The sequence below is a fragment of the Octopus sinensis genome, linkage group LG4, assembly GCF_006345805.1.
Source record: "Octopus sinensis linkage group LG4, ASM634580v1, whole genome shotgun sequence".
NCBI classification, from domain to species: Eukaryota; Metazoa; Mollusca; class Cephalopoda; order Octopoda; family Octopodidae; genus Octopus; species Octopus sinensis.
The window spans coordinates 133,353,044-133,369,406 of record NC_043000.1 but is presented as its reverse complement, the minus strand read 5'-3'; the positions used below and the strand labels follow the sequence as shown (position 1 = coordinate 133,369,406).

Below are 16,363 nucleotides of genomic sequence, written 5' to 3'. Positions count from 1 at the left end.
ATAACTCATGTAAGATCAGGGCCAGATTAAGACCCATAGAGGCCTAAAGTACTTAAAAGATTTTGGCACTCCCATATATATGTAATTCAAAATATAAACAATAATAAATCATAAAATAAATTTTTATTTTTCAAAACGAAACAAAATTAACAGTAAGAAGGAAAACTATATTCATTTTTGTATACTTCCACTTTATTTATATCGGAATTTTTCTCTTATTTTTGTAAATGCAATCTTTGATCAGATCCTCACTATGACATCATGAATACTTCAAAATTATATTTCCAATCATATAAGAGACTGTGAAGAAATGCTATTATGAGAAGTTGTTGAATAAGGAGAATGCATAGGAGATATACAGTCAACTTCAATGAGACCCTGCTTTTGAAATCGATAGCTATATGGTTGAAATCATTATTCAGGACCATCATGCTGAGATGCTGAACGAATCAAGTGAAGAAGAACACGCACTAATTATTCATGTAATCATTCGTGTGGTACAAGAAGAGGTCACTGCCAGTGACTGGTATAGCTGTACGGTTAGTTTCACACAGGATAAAGGAGATGTCCTAGAAAGAAGCAACTATGGACCAACTAATTAAAAAGAAAATTAAATTAGATTAGATGAAGTTCAAGGTTTGTGCCAGAATAGGGTACCAGCTACTAAAACACTCTTCTTGGTGAAACAACTACAGGAAAAAGTTCTTTGTTCCTTTCTCGAGCCATGCCTGGCTCACAAGGGCCGGTTTCCCGGTTTCTTTGGCATATAGGTTCCTCACCTGGATGGGACGCTGGCCCGTCACAGGTGAGCCACAAAATGCAGGAGGAAAGAGTGAGAGAAAGTTGTGGCGAAAGAGTCAGCAGAAGTTTGCCATTACCCTCTGCCGGAGTCGTGTGGAGCTTAGGTGTTTTGCTCATAAACACACACATCGCCCGGTCTGAGATTTGAACCCGTGATCCCTCGACCGTGAATCCGCTGCTCTAACCACTAGCCCATGTGCCTCCACAAAAAGTTATTTGCATAGAGAAAATCACTATATACATAGCATCTGTTAACCTGGAGAAAACATTTGACAAAGTATATTGCTATGTAGTTACTATAGTCATATGATGGAATATCAACCCTGTAATATGGTTAGATGATTGTGTTTTTACCAGTGAGAACCATGCAAATCATGTATAGAGATATAATCAGCAAGTTGAAAATTAACAAGTTCAGTAAGTCATTTAGCATGTAATAGGTGACCATCAGGGCTCAGTCCTCAACTCCATCCTGTTTATTGTAGTTCTCCAAACCATAATAGAGTATTTTAAGATCAGCTGTCTAAATTCAGAGAAACTCCACTCTAGGAAGAAGCACCGATCTAAAAAATTTTTCAAATGTTTGCAAGGTTCTCTTGTAGCAGATAGTAATTTCTGTTGCCTAATTAGCAGAGGGGATTATTTTGAAAGTATAGTAGTAGCCAGAGTAAAAAATGCAAAGAAAATATTTAGATTGGCACAGGCGTGACTGAGTGGTAAGAAGCTTGCTTCTCAACTACATGGTTCTGGGTTCAGTCCCACTGCATGGTACCTTGGGCAAGTGTCTACTACTATAGCTTCATGAGTGGATTTGGTAGACAGAAACTGAAAAGAAGCCCATCGAGTGTGTGTGTGAGTTTGTCGTTCCCACCACCGTGGCTTGACAACCGATATTGGTGTGTTGACGTCCCCGTAACTTAGCGGTTAGGTAAAAGAGACTGATAGAATAAGTACCAGGCTTACAAAGAATAAGCCCTGGGGTAGATTTCTTTGACTAAAAGACGGTGTTCCAGCATGGCCGTAGCCAAATGACTGAAACAAGTAATAGAATAAAAGAATAGTGATTACCCCTGCTGACATCAAAAAGATTCCTTCTGTGGGTGAAGGACAGATTCTACAATGCTTGTGTACGAAATGTAATGTTGCATGGTAGTGAAACACAGTCATCGGGTGTGCAGACTGGAATGAATTAAGGCAAACATGCTCCACAGAATATGCAATGCTAGCGTGCTTGAACGATGGAGCACGAATGGACTGAGATAAATGGAGTGTAAAAGAAATAAGAGAACTGAAGTGGAGTCGGCATGCGAGGGGCACGGGAGATGACAACTGGGTTAAGAAGGGCTAAACGATCCAGTGGAAGGTACTTGCGAAAGATCAAAGAAGATATGGGAAGAGGCGGTGAATGTTAATCCCAGGGGGTTGAACCAGAGAAGATGATAAAAGATTGTAACAAGTGACGAGACACTGAGCTGAAGAAGATGTGTGCAAAGCAAGCAAGAACGAAAAATGGATGGATTGACGACAACAATGATAATGATGATAGTGATGAAGCAGAAGAAAGTGATGTTGATGGTGGTGATTAAATTCTTGTAGAGAAAGTTCACCGAAGAACGGTGGACAAATAACAAGTTCACTGTACTTTGATTAGTAGCAACTGGTGTTTTACAAAATAAATTTACGGAAATATTTTAGTAAAAGTTTCTTAAGAACTAGGCAAGCAGGGGATGGGGAATTTGCGTGCTAGAAGTTTACAAACATTATTTGAGCATCGGTGTATTGTATGGAATAAATGAAACTAGATGAACCAAGGAAGTATTAATGCTATTTAGTATATGATTTTAAAGGCAAACATGCCGTCGGTTTTATCTTATCTTCAACCAGATTCTCCTTGATCTAATCAGTGTGCGTGTTATATTGGATTACAGAATTCGTAATCAGCATGTTGGTGGAATACTTGAGTAATAAGAAAAACCGGGATCTTAATATGAAGAAAACAGGCTTAGTGACTTGTGAAGAAATAAGACATTCTACTGAAGTTCACGTTGTGTTTTACAAATGACTTGTCACATAATTTAAGAATGTGAAGACAAATCTGGGACGCTGCACAAAAATTGCTGAAAAGTTGCTGATAAGGACTTAAGACGGGTACAAGTGACATTTAGATAGCAGAGAAATGACCATCGACCGGGTTTTTATTTACCAAACCGACAGGGGTAGGTAGGTGCATAGGAACTCCAAAGTCAGCAAGTGGATCTATCGCTCGATAAAATGCAACGTGTAAATTGAAGAGATACATAACCAGTAAAGAACTAATTAAGGGAAATCAAGACGTATAAGGAAAGTAATTAAATTTCGGTTCTTTAGGACATGAGTATGTGTGTTTGTGTGTGTGTGTGTGTGCGCGCGGGCGTGAAAGTGCAATGTCCATTCTTAAAATCACACACATACAAGATATTTTGATATGCAAATGAAGCTTTAGAAATATAATAATAATTAATGATGCTTTCAAGCATTAGACTTCCAAAAAAAGAAAAAAAAAATTTTTTCAGAAAACAAAAATCGAAGTTGAAGAAAAAAACTCTTACCGTCACAAAGAAAATCAAGATGAGTGGTGCTAAACGCATGTTTGCCAAAGTAATTGCCATGATGATATATATTCAAATTGGGAGGGAAAAAAAAGAAACTCCTAGATGTCCGGTTGTTGCAACTCAGATTGTCTTAATGAAATGCCTATGTAAACATTACAGGAGGAGAAAAATGCGGAGAGGGGCCCCCAACTAGTAACGTTGAGCCAGTGCACAGTAGTAGTATATATCGAGCGTATTTAGTCTGCTTATTGGTGAATGAAGCGTCACTATTCAAACAGTTTGGCCACGTTAATGCGCAGGCGCACTGCTTATGACACGTCACGCCTTAATGAAGAATCGCTTTGCGCGAAACTACGTTACACGTAGTTGACACGAAGTACTTCCTTAGATTTCTTCAGGTTTCTCACTGTTACCATATGTCTTTATGTTAATTGTCAATATATATCTTTATGTTTTATAGAATCGTATGCATTTCTTAACATTTAACGTTTCTAATAACTGCTTGCGTTTCTTTGATATTTTGCATGTATTTACAGATTCACTCAACACGGTTTTCGGGTTTGTTTACATGTCTATCGTTTGTCTTTTTGTTACGATCACACAATAAATATTTGCAATTATATTCCTAAAAAAAAACCGATGGAGCATACTGGAAATATCAAAATGCAAGCGTGTATAGCGTCACAAATGTATCCTGGATATTTTACAGACCTGTTTAGTGTTCTGAAATGTGTGGGAAAGTTATGAACAGCGATTGTTGGCAAACTTTAAAACAAGTATAACTACTTTTAGAACGATTCAACAGCGAACCCAAATCATTGTTTTCTGTTGAAGAATAACGGAATTTTACTTTTACTAAAAGCGTTCAAGATAAAACTTCCCTTCCCCCGTTTCACTTAATTCTATGAAATTTTGAGTTGATCGCAATCACATGTTACATTTTTAAATGCTGCTTATTTTTGTGTGTATTTTTGCTAGACTTTGTATTTTTCACTATATAGTTTTGTGTAAGTTGAGTTATTTATTCTATATGCTTGGTTGTATTTGTGTGTGAGCATGCCACTCTTATAATTTCTGTATTTAGTTAACACACAAAAAATATAACAAACTCGATTTGAGAGCAATTTAACTCCACTTTCCACAGAATTAAGTAAAACGGAGGAAATATGACATTCCCACAGTGTACCCCACCCTCCGAATTTGTTGCCTCTTAACTTCCAAAAAATGTATACTTTTTAACGAAATTTTCAAACAATACCGCTTAGATACTGTAGATTCAGAGTATATAGGGATTTGTTGGAAAGAATTTTTCCGGAGGGGTGGGGAGTTTCGAAAAATTCACACAACCGATTTTTTTTTTTACCTTATAACTTCTAGGAAAGAGGGTAGCTTATGATGAAATTTTTAACAAATACCTTTCAAATGACATAGATTACGATTATAAAAATTTGAGGGAATTTTTTTTTCTGCTAGTGGGGAGAGGAGATATGGATCAAGAAGCTCACAAAAAGTTGGAATTTCTCCAATTTTGTTTTAACTACGACCTTTTAAATGATAGTGGGGGGCATCTTTTAATGAAAAAAATTTAGAAAATTTGTGATTTCTTTCACCTCATCCAGATCGATATATGGCCAATACGCACTTGAAAACTATAGAAGCGTTTTCGGTAAGAAAAAAAATTCTAAATATTTTCAAACGAAAAGGTGTATGATTCAATGGAGATTTGGCTGTTGTTTCTAGCACATCCCTACGACCACCCTCCTCTTTTCTTTCTCACTCTCACATGTATTAATGTTTTTCAATATTTTGCTCGGTATGCTAACGATTCTACCTGCTCGCTGCCTTACTTATGCATGTAATATTAATTTCAAACTATGGCACAAGGCCTTCATTTTCGGGGGAGCAGCTAAGCCGGTTACATTGACTCCAGTGTTCAACTGGTACTTATTTAATCGACCTCGAAAGGATGAAAAGTAATGTCGACCTCGGTGGAATTTGAACTCAGAACGTAAAGACGGACTCTAAGCATTTTGCTCGGTATATAAACGATTCTGCTAGCTCGCCGACTTTCGTATACATGTGATATTACGAGTTGAAAAACTTCGATCAAAACATCCAGGGGAGGTGACTCCAGTTAGATCGTTTATTTTTAGAAAATTATATACGGTATATTGACTACGCAAATTGGAGTGGATATGATCTTTTCGATAAAATACATGGCAATAAATGAAATTTAGTGATGCTAATTATTAATATCAACAATATAAAGAAAAAAAACATCGGGAAACATTCTGCCAAAATATATATATATCTTTTATTTTGTCCAGTCATTAGACTGCAGCATCGCCCTGAAGAATTTAGTCAACAAACCAGCTCCTATACTTTTTTTACAAGCTTGGTATTTTTTCTATCAGTATTTTTGCTAAACCGTTGTGTTACGGAGACGTAAACAATTGAACAGTAGTTGTCAGGCGGTGAGAGAAGGGCAAACAAACTACACACACACACATATATTTATGAGGGTCTTCTTTCAGTTTCTGTCTACTAAATCCATTCACAGGGCTTTGGTCAGCCCGGGGCTATGTTATTGTTTGTTCCTTCTCGAGTCATGTCTGGCTCATAAGGGCCAGTTTCCTAGTTTCATTGGCATATAGGTTCCCCACCTGAACGGGATGCCGGTCCGTCACAATTGAGCTACTAGATGCTGGAGGAAAGAGTGAGAGAATGTTGTGGCGAAAGAGTCAGCAGAAGTTTGCCATTACCTTCTGTCAGAGCTGCGTGGAACTTGGGTGTTTCGCTCATAGACACACACACACCGCCCGGTCTGTGATTCGAACCCGCGATCCCTCGACCGCGAGTCCGCTGCTCTAATCACTAGGCCGTGTGTTTCCACGGCTCGGGGCTACAGTAGAAGACATTTGCCCAAGGTGCCACGCAGTGGTACTAAACCCGGAACCATGTGGTTGGGGAACAAACTTCTTGACATACAGCCATGCCAACGCCTGGTCGGATTGACAAGAATCCGATGAGTCCAAAGATTGCATCGTGCTCTAATGTTTTGCTTTGGCATGGTTTCTGCGGCTGGATGCCTTTTCTAACGCCAACCATTTTACTGTGCATGCCAGGTGCTATTTTCTTGTCACTAGTACCAATGAGATCACCATGTAGCCCGTAAATGGTGGGTGTTGCGTCATTATGTTTGATGGTGGGGTAAGGTATTAGGGGAAAAGTTGGGGATAGAGCAAGTTCTTGTAGAGAAGCTACATGGCTACTAACATAGGAGAGAGAGAATGAGAATGAAATGGTGATATCTCCAAAGAGATAGATTATGGTAATGAGGTGTCCAGATGGCACCTCAGGTGGGAGGAGCAGTTGGGGTATGGGTTTGTAAGACTGTATGGTGAAAGAGATAGGGGGAGCGAGAAAGATGGAGGCAGATAGGCAACATCTGGAAAGACCGGGAAGGATTGACGGGAGGGGTGGGGCTAGGGAGATGCGAGCAGCAGAGTAGTAATGATGATACTGTTGACAGAGGAAGAACGAGAAATGACATGTTTGTGTAGAGCAGTGCTTTTCAAACTTTTTGCTGGAGCGGAACCCCAAGGAAACATTCCACTGGCTCGGGGAACCCCTGTGCAATAATTTAATAGTCTTATGCACACATATCTGCACAGGAAAATTAAAAATTACTGCCGATTTTAGCAGTTTTGTAACTTCTTGCGGAACCCCTGGACTGTACTGGCGGAATCCTGGTTGAAAACCACTGGTGTAGAGTGTAGAAACAAAGTAGAGAGATAGACAAGTGTAATGCATGAGGAGAGATCATTTGATGATAGAGAGAGCGGAATGGGATGGCCACTGTAACGTGGGTGTGGAGAACAATATCAATTGATGAAGAATAGCTAACAAGTGAGATAGTTCTGGACAGCAAGAGAAAAACGTGGTATCGAGAAGGGGAAAGAGCAGTAATTGGAGTGTGATGTGAGGAGGGGATTGATTGATTGTGAGTGTATGTGTGCATGTGTATATACATGCAATATATACCCACACTTCCAGGAGTAAGTTTTGCCATGATGGGCAGGTTTTCACGAGATCCTACTATTGCCAGATATCCAGGTCCTTTGTCATTTCCTCTGTGAGGCTCAGGGTCTTGAGGTCAGCCTTTATTGCTTCATTTTATGTCTTCTGGGTCTTCCTTGACTACAGGCTCCAGCTGCGTTCAGTGATTTGCACTTCTTTGTACAGCTGACCACTTCCACACACATCGTGAGTACGTAACTGTGCTGTCTTCTTTCTTGCACTCATCTGATTTCTCTTATGCCCAGTTTTTCTCTCAGCTCACTTATACGTATTTCTTTATTACCCACAAGGGGCTAAACACAGAGGGGACAAACAAGGACAGACATAGGTATTAAGTCGATTACATCGACCCCAGTGCGTAACTGGTACTTAATTTATCGACCCCGAAAGGATGAAAGGCAAAGTCGACCTCGGCGGAATTTGAACTCACTACGTAACGGCAGACGAAATACCGCTAAGCATTTCGCCCGGCGTGCTAACGTTTCTGCCAGCTCGCCACCTTTATACGATGTTCGTGCACGCTTAAATTGCACATCTAACGGAACATATTCGTTTCAAATTGTTTTGCTTTTCTAGTCTTTTCATATCCTCTGCGTTCAAGGCTCATGCTTCACTATCATGTAATATTGCAGTTCTAATGCAAGCATCATACCAGCAGCGGTAATAGTCCCTGCACTTTTGCCAAAACATTTTTACACTTGCTGCTATACTTTCAGAGCAAACACCTCCCTTGCTGATGACCTCTAGAAAGCAAAATCTATCAACTACTCATGAACCATCCAGGCATTTAAAGAGTTCTATCCCTGGAACGTATTGTTCCAGTGCATCTGTTGCATATGAAACTTGTGTTCTCTGACTGTCTGTCTGTGATACCACAGCATATTTTGTGTGTACACTGAATGAAACGTATGGAGTTTGTACCTACTGTTCTTCTGTATATCAAGCAAGGTCATTTCCCTGGGGGTACTTGGACCCTGTATACTTTCTTACTAAAATTTGCACCTTTGCTAAATTTACATTAGAGAAAAGGAATTATGAAGGTCACAGAGAAAATCATTGCACGATTGATTCGTCGCAAGACAGATCTAGATAAAATGTAGTTTGGTTTTGTGCCTGAAAAAGGTACCACAAATACAGTCTTCTTAGTGAAGCTACTACAGGAGAAATACTTACCTAAGAGTATATCATTATTCCTGGCCTTCGTTGACCTGGAGAAGGCATTCGACAGGGTGCTATGTACAATAATTTGGTGGTCGCTAAGGAAACTAGGCATTGACGAATGGCTTGTGAGAGCCGTACAAACTATGTACAAAGTAAAGCGAGATTTAACAACGACTTCAGTGAGGAATTTAGTGTGAGTAGAGTTTAAGACTGGTTGTCCATGGGAACTCATATACTGATTATCTAGTTCTGAGCCGAATCTATAGAGGAATTAGAGAGTAAATATCTGTGAATCTATTGCAAGTTTAGAAACGGCGAAACGTATTAGAATATATGAGTTACATAAGTATTAAATTCAGATGTTTGTATCGAAAGAAGGAAAACATTCAGCAAATGACAGAATTTTAAGTTCGGAAATTTTCTTTAAAAAAGAAAAACGTTTTCGAATATGTTTTTTTTTTTTACCTGCAATACACTTTAAATAAACTTCAATTTTTTTAATAGATCTTAATCTATTTTTCAGATAAACTGACTTTTAAAATTCCAATTAAACAGCTTTTTAAGACACTTTTTCTTTAGTATATTTCAAAATTCGGAGTTTTTGATATTTTGGATTATGACACTTGACACTGTCGTTTTTGTTATTTCAAACTTTCTATATTTTGATTTTTCAGTCTCTTATTATTCATTCATGTGACGTCCGGAGTTATGATCAGCGCCCAGTTGACAGATATGAAAAATGAAGTGCTTACTAAATTCCTAAGAGAAGGAAAGGTTCTAATTTGTAACAAATCTCTTCACTGAATGCATAAAATAAGTTAAATTCTCGGTAGCTAGAGCAATGTCATCAACATACTTTTATACTAGGTAGGTGACATTACAGGCTCTAAAAAGTACAGACTTATCAGAGCCCTGTCTTACTGGGATTAAGTGCTCTCAAATCGTGTTAATACCTTCTTAAATATTAGTCAACCATTGGAACAAACTTCAAGGGTGAGTTTTCAACAATGAACCACCTACAGGTCATGAACAAGTTTTTTCAGAAACACAGATAATACAATGTATATGTGTGTGCGTGCCTGCGTATGTGTGAGTATATGGTTAGACTTTATTATGTGAAAACCATCGATAGCCTTGAAACCCCAGCTGTGCTTGAGGCTGTTATTGATCAAGGAACAATGCATCAATGTCATAAGATATTAAGAACATTTGTAGCCAATGAACATCTTTTATAAGACTTCTAATGAAAACAAAAAGACCGATATTGAAAGCGGATTAAAACAATGGTGTATATTGTCCGAACTGTAATCCCGCACTACAAGACACTTTTATAAAAGTTTGAGCGAGATGAAAAAGGGATAAACGTCAAGATGGATTCCTAAGTCATTACCGATTTGCTGATGATCAAATCCTCTTTACAAATAATTTTCCTAAACTGGAACAAATGTCAATTGAACTGAACATTAGAAGCAACAAAGCGGGACTGAAAATAATTTTGAAGAAACCCAAATCCTGTTCAACAACCATGCAACAGGAGAAGTCACCAAAGCTAACCATGTCGCAACTGACGTATATTTCTATTGGACTGTTAAAAGTGAGAAACAGCCGTTTAGAAAAAAAGTAGAAGAATGAACCTAAGCTTGATGGTGCGAATCTTATTTCTTTATTACCCACAAGGGGCTAAACATAGAGGGGACGAACAAGGACAGACAAACGGATTAAGTCGATTATATCGACTCCAGTGCGTAACTGGTACTTATTTAATTGACCCCGAAAGGATGAAAGGCAAAGTCGACCTCAGTGGAATTGGAACTCAGAACGTAACGGCAGACGAAATACCTATTTCTTTACTACCCACAGGGGCACAGAGGGGACGAACAAGGACAGACAACGGATTAAGTCGATTATATCGACCCCAATGCGTAACTGGTACTTATTTAATCGACCCCGAAAGGATGAAAGGCAAGTCGACCTCGGCGGAATTTGAACTCAGAACGTAACGGCAGACGAAATACCTATTTCTTTACTACCCACAAGGGGCTAAACACAGAGGGGACGACAAGGACAGACAAACGGAATAAGTCGATTATATCGACCCCAATGCGTATGGGTACTTATTTAATCGACCCCGAAAGGATGAAAGGCAAGTCGACCTCGGCGGAATTTGAACTCAGAACGTAACGGCAGACGAAATACCTATTTCTTTACTACCCACAAGGGGCTAAACACAGAGGGGACGAACAAGGACAGACAAACGGATTAAGTTGATTATATCGACCCCAGTGCGTAACTGGTACTTATTTAATCGACCCCGAAAGGATGAAAGGCAAAGTCGACCTCAGTGGAATTTGAACTCAGAACGTAACGGCAGACGAAATACCTATTTCTTTACTACCCACAAGGGGCTAAACACAGAGGGGACGAACAAGGACAGACAAACGGATTAATTCGATTATATCGGCCCCAATGCGTAACTGGTACTTATTTAATCGACCCCGAAAGGATGAAAGGCAAAGTCGACCTCGGCGGAATTTGAACTCAGAACGTAACGGCAGACGAAATACCTATTTCTTTACTACCCACAAGGGGCTAAACACAGAGGGGACGAACATGGACAGACAAACGGATTAAGTCGATTATATCGACCCCAGTCCGTAACTGGTACTTATTTAATCGACCCCGAAAGGATGAAAAGCTAAGTCTCAACCTCGGCGGAATTTGAACTCAGAACGTAGCGGCAGACAAAATACCTATTTCTTTATTACCCACAAGGGGCTAAACATAGAGGGGACAAACATGGACAGACATAGGTATTAAGTCGATTATATTGACCCCAGTCCGTAACTAGTATTTATTTAATCGACCCCGAAAGGATGAAAAGCAAAGTCGACCTCGGCGGAATTTGAACTCAGAACGTAGCGGCAGACAAAATGCCGCCAAGCATTTCGTCTGCCGTTACGTTCTGACCGTAGTCTTATCACTAATATTAATCATACTTCTCACACCATTCATCTCTCGCTCTTTGTCGTCACTCCCTCGCCGCTTTCATTTTCTTGGGTTTTTTTTTTTGATTGATTTGGAATGCCATTACGTTTTTCATATACAAAAACATCATTAGTTTCCTTGGGTACTACTTTGGTATCTAATATGATTTCATGTGCCTATCTCTGGATATAACTGCATACGAATAGTGTATAATGCATTATAAAAATATAATAAATGCGCCCTTTTTAAAGCCTAGCCAGACTCATGGGCCCGGTTTCTATGGCGTATGTGTTCCCCAGCTGGACGGGGCGCCAGTCCATCGCAGGGTTACTCATTTCTGCCAGCTGAGTGAACTGGAGCAACGTGAAATGAAGTGTTTTGCTCAAGAACACACCGCGTCGCCCGGTCCAGGAATCGAAACCACAATCTTACGATCATGATGCCGACACCCTAACCACTAAGCCACACGCCTCCACATAATGCTTTATACATATTACAAAAACAAAAAAGCATATTAAAAAAATAATAATAGCGACAAAAGGTAATATCAATCACCACTTAAAAGTAGATGCTGTGTTAGAACACAGAATCTAAGAAAACCTCTTTTAGGGTTTCGTGATACATACAAGCGGAAGGCCGAAATCATGTAATCTGGTTGTCCTGGCAGCGGCGATGGCAGCGATTGTCTCCTGCTAGCGATGTAAACAAGAGTGCTTATAGGCACCACATAACCATATGAGAGTTTCTCTCATGGTGACTATCGCTGTAAAAAGTTTTGTTTACACTGGGTATAATATGTGATACTTGCGAATCCCCCTCTTGAAGTTACTAATCAAGTAACGTCTTTCTGTTGCGTATTCTTCTACCGTTGTCCTCCCTATAAGAATAAAATCTCTAATAGTTTCTTTCTTCGAACAGTTATCTAACAGAATTCTCTTCCTTCTTTTCGTTACCTTCATATCTATATATATAAAACTGTAGTTGTGTGAGTGTCTGTCCCCTTCGATTTAGATTCCTAACTACTCCCACATTTTGCGGTGCAGTTTAACCAAATTCGGGTATCTTATAGACGTGATTCATATCGAGCCCGCCTGAGTATTAGCGCGCGTCTACGATGAGTCTACGATTTTAAAAATAATTTAACACCATTTTTTATTCCATTTTAATGCATAATTTTTCGTGTGTCGATGGCGGCGGAGTTGGCGTCCATGGTCACACCTGCACCTGTGTTGCTTCTCCGCCTTCTTCCCTCCCTCATGAAGCTGTGGGGAAGGGAATGTAAGGAAATCAACGTCGTAAAGTGTTGTCAAGGAGACCAGCGTTCTTTTAGAACAACGACTTCATGGCTTGATGAGTCTACGATTTAAAAAAATATTACCATCATTTTTTATTCCATTTTTAATGCATTTTTTGGCTATTTTTTTGCTATAACTCTCTAAAAATGCTTATATAGTTATTTCCCTTACAAACCCGAGCAACGCCGGGCGATACTGCTAGTAATAGATATAATCTTAATTTTTATGCCGATCGTTTTATGGTTTTAAAGGTTGCTTCTCGCTAGAACTTACCTCCTTTAATTTTGTTATCCCCGGCAAACTAAGTGATTGCTTGGGGGTTGTTTTATTGTTATTTGCAGGTCGTTTAGTTGGGAGTGATTTCCAGTAAAAAGATATCTCTCTCTCTCTCTCTCTCTCTCTCTCTCTCTCTCTCTCTCTCTCTCTCTCTCTCTCTCTCTCTCTCTCTCTCTCTCTCTCTCTCTCTAGGCGCAGGCGTGGCTGTGTGGTAAGAAGTTTGCTTTCCAACCACATGGTTCCGAGTTCAGTCCCACTGCGTGACACCTTGGGCTAGTGTCTTCTACCATAGTCCCGGGCCTATCAAAGCTGTTTGAGTGGATTTAGTTGATGGAAACTGAAATAAGCCTGTCGTGTGTGTGTGTTTTAGTCTGTGTTTGTCGCTCACCACCGCTTGATTACCGGTGTTTGTGTGTTTACGTCCCCATAACTTAGCGGTTCGACTAAAGAGACTAATAGAATAAGTACCAAGCTTTAAAAAAAAAGTACTGGGGTCGGTCTGTTTGGCTAAAAGTTATTCTAGGCAGTGCCCCGGCTTGGCTGCACTCTAATGACTGAAACAAATCTTTATATATAAAAGTGAGGTTGTGTGCTGTCTGTCTCCTACGATTTAGGTTCCTAACTACTCCCACATTTTGCGGTGCAGTTTAACCAAAACCAGGTATCTTATAGTCGTGATTTATATCGAGCCCTTCTGGGTATTAGCGCGCGTCTACGATGAGTCTACGATTTAAAAAAAAAATTACCATCAATTTTTCCCATTTTTAATGCATTTTTGGCATATATAAGGGAAGTAACTCTCTAAAAATTTATTATTAAATCTCAGAACGTAAAAAGCTACAGTAACACCCTCCCCCACCTTTGTTGTTAGCCATATTGAGATGGCTATTATACTTTACATCTCTAAAAATGCTTATATAGTTATTTCCCTTACAAACCCGAGCAACGCCGGACGATACTGCTAGTATAAGATAAAGGAAGATTGTATCTCCAAACGTGACATTCCTACAAACTGTGTATATGCGCATGAAGCGATTTTCAGCTCTCACTTTAACCTATATTTTTCTGCTTTCTCTCTTTGTCTCCTCCTTCTCTCCCCCCACCACCTCCTTTCCACTCAGTTTACCACTTCTTTCAACTGCCATTTCTGAACTGCGTTGGGTAACCAAAAGAGAAAAAATGCTCATGACTAAGCGTTTATCTGAGAGATGTTTTCCTAAAAAAAATGTCTGCGCTGTACTTCCTATTCTTCAGTTTCTTATATTGCTTGTAAAGCCTATGCAACTATTTCCCGAGTGTTCAGTTCACTGGGGCCTTTAGCAGGTTATAAAAGGCGCCAGCAAATCACTATTTCTGTTCTTTGGTTTTAGTCCTTCTCAGGACTAACCTCTGACCTCAGAGCTAGTCAGCGACAGACAACATGCAGCAACTTCAACGACGCTTTTCTCCACCGTCGCCATCACCATCGTCGTCTTCACTTCACGTCGTCTTCACTTCACGTCGTCTCCAACTCCGTCGCCTTCATCTCCAGCAACACCAATAGCCGTTCAAGAATTTGGACCTGGAGATCTCCATTTCCAGCGACTTCGAAGTCCACCTCCCAGTGGTGTCGGGCGTCAACGAAGAACCCTCGACTACAAGAAGACGACCAAAGTTGTTGTTTTTTTCCAAGGTCTGGGGTCTCCCGCCCCTGAACCCATCACTTAATCACCCTTACTCGTCTTGTTGCTTAACAACAACAACAACAGCGACACCAATGCGTACTCAGCACTCGCTCTGGTTTAGCTTTCTGGCTATGCGAACTGAAAAGCAGCTAACATTATTTGCTGTCCGTTCTCACAATCGATCGTACATTAGATTAGAAAAGAAAGCGTTATCACTTGTGGTTTACTCCTGTAACGTCTACTTTTGATTAAACAGTCTTAATGAAACATAGATATAGTGTCAGCTGTTCCCAAACAATCAATTACGTCTTGTTTCCCACATATATATATCTTTACTCTACACCTATAGATTAACTAGTAAAGTAGGTGTGACTAAGAAAATCAGTTATATTTCATATTTTACTACTGCAAAAAAAGCATTTTTATAGACATCTATATTTTAACAGAATATTGATATTTATTGTTAAAAGTGAAATGAAGAAATTTTCTAAATGCGAAATTTTATTATTAAAACCATGCAGAAATTTGTGGATATAAGCTACTGTAAATGTCTGGTTTGCGAAAAGATAGGCGAATTGTGCACATAAAAAAAGAATTACATTCAGTCAGTTTGTTGTGTGAGACTTACGGAACAAACTGAGGACGAACAATTTGCCACAGAAATAAACATGTTTACACTACAAAACTCCGAAGGGATCACCATGAAGTTACATTGAATAATGTCAGCTTGGAAATGCGAGCGGTTACTGATAGTAGAAATAAAAAAAATAAATGCGCCCTTTTAAAGCCTAGCCAGGCTCATAGGCCCGGTTTCCAGGTTTCTATAGCGTATGTGCTCCCCAGCTGGGCGGGATGCCAGTCCATCGCAGCGTTACTCATTTTTGCCAGCTGAGTGAACTGGAGCAATGTGAAATGAAGTGTTTTGCTCAAGGAAGGATACAATGCATCACCCGGTCCAGGAATCGAAACCACAATCTTACGATCATGATGCTGATACCGTAACCTAACCACTAAACCACGTGCCTCCATTGATAGTAGCGTTGTCTTAATTTCAAGGAACTTCAGGATACTTTTTGGGGCAACCAAGACTCTACCAAAGCTTTACTAGTCAAATCTACTACACCAACTAAAATTATAAGAAATGTACATATTTATATTTTGAATTTCGTAAACTGTCAATTCATATTTGTCCATTTGTAGTTAGAAAGGGAGTGACGATGGGGGCGGACCGCCCCAGACGACGCTTTTACGAGACCGTCACAGCTGGATCTACACTGCTTGTATAGTGGGGCAGAGGCGGCTAACTCAATAGTTGCTCCGGGCGGCACACACTCTGGTTGTGCCATTGGTTTCGAAAGAAATTGTTGAACAGTACATATTAGAACATATTCCACCTGTTGATAGCAAGTGAACATCGGCTGTTGTAGTTATACAAAGATTAGGCGGAGATTTGTGAATTTGTGGTGACTTCGAGAAAGGCGTTATTCGTAAGATATATCCGGACTCTTAT

General features: G+C 39.7%; 1 protein-coding gene across 2 annotated transcripts in view; it reads right to left on the bottom strand.

Moving 5' to 3' along the window:
* LOC115210871 (protein disulfide-isomerase A5) overlaps nt 1–3,693 on the bottom strand; it is an 82,782-nt gene extending 79,089 nt beyond the window's left edge. Inside the window, exon 1 of one of the 2 annotated variants that reach the window (XM_029779634.2) lies at nt 3,390–3,693. In XM_029779634.2, the coding sequence (XP_029635494.1) occupies nt 3,390–3,449 (60 nt within the window). In that variant the 5' untranslated portion in view covers nt 3,450–3,693. Of the gene's footprint in view, nt 1–1,869; nt 1,989–3,389 lie in introns of those variants that run through there. The other variant, XM_036502507.1, reaches the window with a different exon arrangement.
* Between the last annotated feature and the right edge of the window lie 12,670 nt (nt 3,694–16,363).